The 7,258-nt window shown below is 42.8% G+C and overlaps 1 protein-coding gene across 4 annotated transcripts; it reads left to right on the forward strand.

Moving 5' to 3' along the window:
* Positions 1–1,630: 1,630 nt before the first annotated feature.
* LOC120697510 (Golgi apparatus membrane protein-like protein ECHIDNA) lies at positions 1,631–5,734 on the forward strand. Of its 4 annotated transcripts, XR_005684513.1 has the most exons (8): positions 1,657–1,847; positions 2,255–2,311; positions 2,405–2,608; positions 2,695–2,754; positions 3,673–3,799; positions 4,311–4,432; positions 4,913–5,055; positions 5,161–5,734. XR_005684513.1 is itself a non-coding variant. In XM_039980768.1 (7 exons), exons 1-6 carry the CDS (start codon positions 1,830–1,832, stop codon positions 4,397–4,399), a joined length of 555 nt encoding a protein of 184 aa, XP_039836702.1. In that variant the 5' UTR covers positions 1,657–1,829; the 3' UTR covers positions 4,400–4,432; positions 4,913–5,074. The 4 variants fall into 4 exon arrangements, 3 of the variants coding, with proteins under 3 accessions (XP_039836703.1, XP_039836702.1, XP_039836701.1); XM_039980768.1 differs by lacking the exon at positions 5,161–5,734 and having other exon boundaries at positions 4,913–5,074; XM_039980769.1 differs by lacking the exons at positions 4,913–5,055; positions 5,161–5,734 and having other exon boundaries at positions 1,631–1,844; positions 4,311–4,659.
* Positions 5,735–7,258: the final 1,524 nt, after the last annotated feature.

Here is a 7,258-nt window from a genome sequence, read left to right on the forward strand (position 1 = left end):
AAGAGTGATACTGAGCTCATCTAACCAATTTGGTTCTCTAAAACACAAATACCTAGACAAATATGAGGCCACCTGGTTAGGCACCCGTTCGCACAGGGATGCATCACAACTCAACAATATTTCGGACGCCTAACACGTTGTCAACATCACGCCACAAGCCAAATATGAGCCAACGGTCTCTAAAATACAACTTTAACAATTACTTTTGTTATAAATATTCCTATAAAGTATGCTGTTATAACACCATACATGTCTAGATTATCTACTCATACCATTTTCAAATATCAAAGCACAACGCATCAAAAGTAACATACAACCCCAAGTTTAAACTGCCTAATTTAGATGACCATGAACGTCATTTATTTATGATCAGAGGAAGTAGCACAAAATTATAATCCACACCCACCGTGCTTATGTCCGCACGTATCAGCAGGTGCATACTTCCAACGTCCGAAAATAAATGTAGTTTTAGAATTCAAAAAGTCCCAAAATAAAATAAATATAGTTCTCGCTTTTCAATACAACTCTATCTTCATCTCTTTTCTTTTTTACCCTCCTCGTTTCATGCGCACTCTACTATTTTACTTCTTAATTTTCGTGCCCAACTCATAAAACTACACTTATTTTGGGACGCAGGGAATACAGCCAAGCATTTAAACTAATTACTCTCTCCATCCTAAAATAATTGCATATCTAGAGTTCGAAATTTGTCCCACAAAATATTGCTACTTTGACCCAACTACCATAAAAGATAAGTGTATCCGGAGTCTTCTCGCAAAAAGAACGAGACAGTGTCTGGATCCTTCTCACAAGAGACAGGGGATATTCTTGTAATTTCATATCATGCATTGGTTTGTGTGTTCGGTCTTAGAATTGTATTTATTTTGGGACGGAGAAAGTACATGTTTAATACTCACTCCATCCTTAAATAAATACAATTCTAGGACCGAGCACGCAAACCAATACTATATGTAAAATTACAAAAATACTCCTTATCTTTTGTGATGACTGGATGTGGTGTTAATTGTCCTTTGTCAGAATGCTCCGAAAATTATTTTGTCTTTTGTGGTAGGTAGGTCAAAATTAGCATTTTTTGTGGGATAAATTTTAAAGTTACAATTATTTTGAGACGAAGAGAGTATATAGCAATAGAAACACACTTTACCGCCGAATGGACCAGTACGTTTCTTGTCAATATACCGTGGTAATAGCTTCAATTTTTGCAGAAGAAGAAGAAGAGAAGCTTAGTTTACCTTACCTATAAAAAAAAAAGTCTTGGCTTATCTCCTTGCAGAAGGCAAAGGCTTGAAAAACAATTCAGCTTTAAGGAACTCCAAAAAATTCTATATATCCATCACAATTGTTAGGAATAGAGATTTTGATGAAAACATATTTTTAAAGAGCTTCTCTAAGTGGTTATCCAAATATAGCCATCATCTATTCCGAATTTCTCGCTAGCCAAAGATAGATAGCGAAAATGGCTCTCTAGAATGTAAACAAGATATATAAAAGCTGTTGGAGAGTGAAAATATATAGAAAACGATTTTTATGTAGATGACTCTCTAAATAATGATTTCAAGAGTGAAATTTAGTGGAGATGTTTTTATATTTTTTTTTCATTTTTGATGACCATTCTCAGTTGAGTTCACCTCTTGGCTGTTGGATCTCGGGAGAGGGACATCCCGGCCCCCAGAGGCCCAGACAGGGCGCGACTGCGTGGGCACGAGACAGCATCCATCTTCCAAAGCTCGCGCGTTCGTGGCTTCCGACGGAGTGGGGGAGCGAGAGCGCGAGGCGGTGGCCGCGGAGGGGAAGGAGGGCCGAGCACCATGGATCAGCGCCAGGTGGTAGCCCCATTTCCTGCCCCCCGGTTTTTCCTATCTCCATCCACTTGCGAATTTGGGATCCGAGCTATGTCCTGCGTTCCCGTTCTTCCTCGGATCTGATCTCGCCCGGGAACTTTGCCGCGGATCTGGTGCTGGTTATTGGGTTACGGCTTCCGAGTTCTGGCTTGGATTCGGATCCATTTAGTTGTTTTCCTTGGCAATTTCTGAATCTCAGTTATGCGAGGGGATTGGTGTGGCATCTGGCATGGGATCTGAGCTAGTCAACCAAGGTTTAGTTTCTGGGATAGATTGATGCAGTTGTATTAGTTTGTAGGAACGGATTCGTCTGTCGGTGCTCTTTCGCTTAAACTTCTGCCCAGTTGAGATCTGATATGTTCGAACAAATAATGAAATGGACATTGTTTCAGGTGGTCAGCGAGAATTATGCCAACCCCATTACATGCTTCTTCCATGTGCTTTTCAAGGTAACCCGCTTGCCGTCTCATACATCTTACATTGTGATATGCTGAATTATGACGTGTGTTTTAACACTCGTTAGCTCTTATGTTGGTTCCAAGGCGGCGGCGCTAGCCTTCTACATCCTGTTCTCGCTCTTTGTGAAGAGCTTCGTCATCATCTTTGTGATCACCGTGCTCCTTGCGGCGCTTGACTTCTGGGTGGTGAAGAATGTGAGCGGCAGGATTTTGGTCGGGCTGCGGTGGTGGAATGAGATTGATGATGAGGGAAACAGCGTGTGGAAGTTTGAGTGCCTCGATGGGGAGGTCCGAGCTTGCGGTTGTCTGTGATGTTATTCCTGTGTTTTTATGTGTGAAATTATTGTAAGCTGTAACTTGAATGTTCCTTGCAGTCTCTCGCTCGGATGAACAAGAAGGATTCATGGCTGTTCTGGTGGACTCTTTACTTGACTGTAAGTGATCTTGTTATCTGTGATAGAGATTCTCATGGTCTATATAGTAGACTACCCACATTTTGATATATATAGATACCATGATGTCTGATATTATTTAATTAGCTGTTTGTGATCATTTTTTACAAACCAATCAACTACAACTTAAGATTACTTAATTAGGAGAGGGAAAGGCTACCATACTTACATTTCTCAGCTATATGTGCTTGGTAATTTTATTTGTCTTTGTTCTTTAGCTGTGTATGGCTATTTTTCTATCAGTGATGAGTAAGATAGTCCTAGTTTCAGTTTTAATTTGACAAAGGTTAATAAAAGCACCTAACCATTGGGGAATTGGAATAAGTCTGGTTAGCAACTTAATATAAGTGGAGCATTTAATATTTGATTATATATGTGGAGGCTGGATTGTTCTCTGCTTCTTATCACTTCATTCTTTCTCACGTTTTTCATGGGCTAAAAACTTGAAACTTCGTAACTGCTGCATCCTGCATGAATAAGAGGTTGCACTTATAGTGGATTCTAGCTTCCCTCTTGAAGCCATCCCTTCTTGTCACGCACATATTTAGGATCCATAACAAAATTGATCCTCCTGCATACAGGTTTTGCACTAGCTATCCCTCTTTTAATTGTTCTTTCTCTCCATGCTACAATATACCATGATATGCACTTAGTTAGGGTTTCTGTGATAGTATCCTTATCTCAACAAATCTAGCTGATCAATTTTTTCTCTGGAGAAGGTAGAAGTCTTATCTTAAGTCCGAATACTGTAGATGACAGCAGAGGACAGTCTCGCACCATTATTGAGGGCAATTCTTTAAAGAATTTTTTTTCTCTTTTGCTTTTAGTACCAACTACTGTGATAAGTAGTATGTATTAGAAACTTAGAATATATATAAAGGAACCTCTCAATGTTTTCAGGCTGCTGCATGGATTGTTCTCGGTATATTTTCACTCATAAGACTTGAGGCTGATTACCTTCTCGTTGTCGGAGTTTGCTTGAGTCTAAGCATTGCAAACATTGTTGGCTTCACCAAGTGCAACAAAGGTATTTCTTAACTGAGAACTTCATTTTCTAGTGAAGATTTCTTGGTTGAGTTAATTTGGTCTGAACTGATTGACCTCTCAGAAACTGATGATTGATTCAGATAGATAGTTTTCTATCAAAACTAAGTATAATAGCTCTGAAGATAATGGTTTTAAGTTTACATGATTTCATTTTGTTCAATAATGTTCTAGGGAGTCAGCTTCTTGGTATTTATAAAAAGTTGCCTACTTGCCTTAGAAGTTTGGCATGCTACTACAGGAGCATAATTTCATCAGCTATTATGCTTGTTCTAGATCATCTCTTTGAACCTCCGCTATAGCTATTTTTTGTTATTTCTAATCAAAGATTTACATTGTAAAGCACTACTTTACTTTTCATGTCGTATATGTCCCTGTTGTTGTGGATATAGAATTTTTAGCCTGAAAGCTTGCGACAACTTTGTGCAGTCGTGCAGAGCATGACTTGCACCAAGCAAAATCTAACAGACACCATTGCTATTATTATTTTGCAGATGCCAAGAAGAACATCCAGGCTTTCGCTCAAAATGCTCTCGCTTCCCGCGTCACATCATCGCTGCAATCAGCATTTGGTGTCATCTGAAATCCCACTTGAAGGTGATGATGTTTCACACAGCAGTGTACGATTTGTCAAAAAGGACGAGCTTGCATTCTATGCTACTGCATTTCCTCTGATTGCAAGAATGTAACTCCACCGGCGTAGATAGCATATTGTACTGCCCCATTTTCATACGGTTTTTTGACTCATCATAACAAATAGTTTGGTGTAACAGAAAACAACTTTGGTTAATGCTCTTGGATGATTTGTCCATGAAGCTTTCATACACTTGTCTGATTGTCTCCTGCACAGCTGCACTGAAAGCATTATCTGCATCATGTTGTACTTCTTTTGCCATGGAGATGAAAACTACTGCAGGGAGCATTATACAGTCTGAACCTAGTATCCAATACAGAAGTGCTTTGTTGCATAAACTTGTGATAATATGGTATCATGAATTTTTTTCTCCTCTTAGAGCTGCTAATGAAGATAGTGATGAGAGGCCTAACTACTGTACAGGCTGTACTGAAGATAGTGCTGAGAGGCCTAACTGCTGCACAGTGTACTGAAGATAGTGATGAGAGGCCAAACATGCTTCATTGCTTTCAATTTCTTTTCAAATTAGAAGGGAATAACAACGCACAACATATTTCCTTCGGGAGCTTGTAACTATTATAAATAGTCTATGCACGTACATCAAGGTACAAAATCTTTAAACTCTGCACTGCACCACAAATTCCAGAAAAAGGCACCCAATTTTGCTTGTAACTGAGCATCTCATTGCTACTTTACCTTCTGTGTACAAGGAGTCCATCGACGTCTAGAGACAGTCTGAAGCAGCATCTCCAACCACAATGGCCTTCATCTCCAGTTCTTCGCCATCACTACATGGCTCACTCTAGGCATGGAGGCGCATCGAGAGTCTGATGTTTTCTTGGAACCGTCATGGATCAAGCTTGCCAGCTTCACTCTGGGCTTGGAGTATTCACCACTCATCGCGAGCTTGGCCGCAAGCCCGCTGCCGAAATGTGTGAAATGCACGCCATCCCAGCTGATCACCTTCGCCTTCGGCGGACATAGGTCGCGGCAGCCGGGCTTCCCCGCCTTGAAGCTGTACGGAGGCCTCAGGCCTGCCGTTGCCGCAGCACACCAATACACCATGAACGGCCACTCAATCCCTGAAGAACAACTAAAACATAAGCCAACTCTGACGCAATGTCGAGAACTGAAACGGCTTTTCTGAATGCCTGAGTCAGCAGAATTTCTGTATCTCCAGTGGGCGGAGACGTTGGCCTGCGTGCTCTGAAGTCTGAAGGCTGGAGCCACCTGAAGGACATATGGACAAGCCATGTAGGTCATGCATGATGCATCTTTCTACTCTTTACTGGTAGACCATGCAACCAGATCCTCTGCGTGAGGAGGATCTCCAACCTTCGCACCACACGACACTCCAGTGTTGAGATGCAGCAGCAGCAATACCATTGCACACACATTTTATAGGATGTAAACAAAACAGCCAGTACTGAAATAGGCCCGTAGGCAGTCAACCATTCAAAGTTCAATATTACATTGACTCAGAGAGTAAAATAGCAGCATCACACTACACGGATGAAACTCTGGAAGGCATTATAACAAGAAACAAATTACATAGCTTTTATTGTGATGAGCAGCAAGAACAATAGGACTAGCTAGGGAGAACCGGAGAAGCATGCCAACAAGCGAGCGTCCGCAACAATCAGTAAAGAGTCTTGTATGGGAAAGTAGCTGAACAAAAGAATCACGAACATGTTGAATTTGAAATAGCCTTCACGGGCGCTACCTGCTAAGGCATGTCGATGCAAATCTCGTCAGTGGATGGAGACGCGCTGGAGTGATGGACCAGGGAAGTTGATGGAGCCGCACGAGCACGAGCGTGGATCACGGAAGTGGATGAAGCACTGCCTTTGCGGGAGGCAGAAGCCGGCGGAGCGGCGGCGGCGCTGCTGCTGTTTCCTTCCTGGCGTCTTGGAAGCTCCTCCCTCTGCAGCCTCTCCGTGAGGGTCTCCATCCCCATGTATGACATGAGGAGCCAGACATAGGAGAGATACTCCCCGCCTGAGCTCAAAGCCTTGGCGTGCAGGTAGCCTCTGCATCTGCTGGCGGAGAAGCAGAGCATCTCCACCCAGACGCCCTGGATCACTTCCCACATCTTGTCGTCGTCACCCAAGTCCAATAACCCTTGGGCAAGAGCCCAGGCATCGTGGACGAAACTGTCTTTAGAACCTCCAGTTGGTTCTTCTTCAGAACTTGGTTTCGACTCCTCTTCAGAAGGTTTCTTTGGCTTGCCCCGCATGATACTGATTACTCTCTGCATAATAAGCCCTTCCTCTTCCATAGTTGCAGGATCGTTGTCCCTGAGGATGTCTTTGAGCTCATCATAGGCGGTTGTGAAGAGGTTCCGCCTAGTCCCAGGCAATAGCATCTCAGGATTAACAAACAGCAGGTACGTCATGTAGTTGGACATCTGCCTGCATCGGACAGCTTTGCAGGCTGTCAATTCTCCACATTCAGACCTAGTTCCCTGATCTAGATGGGCATCCCTTCTCCACTTGAGGACCAAGTAGGTCCATTTTGATGGAATCTCATTAGCATAGGCACATTTATGCTCTGAAACCGGGCTCAAGAAGAAGCAGAAATCCGTGGCCATGTGCCAGAGGACACTCTCATCGAATGGCCCCTTTATGCTCCAGCCCAGGAGGTCTTGATTGCCCTCAAGCGCCCAGTGGCCCCTGTTGTCGTTGAAACTACGGTAGCTGGCAGCGTCTTGTATTTTCTTGTCCCATCCATCTTTGAGATATCCAAGAACCAACTCTGTAATTCTCCTGGACGAGCACGAGGACACGCGTTGGGCGAGGAAATCCTCGC

Source organism: Panicum virgatum, chromosome 3K, assembly GCF_016808335.1.
Source record: "Panicum virgatum strain AP13 chromosome 3K, P.virgatum_v5, whole genome shotgun sequence".
Classification (NCBI taxonomy): Eukaryota; Viridiplantae; Streptophyta; class Magnoliopsida; order Poales; family Poaceae; genus Panicum; species Panicum virgatum.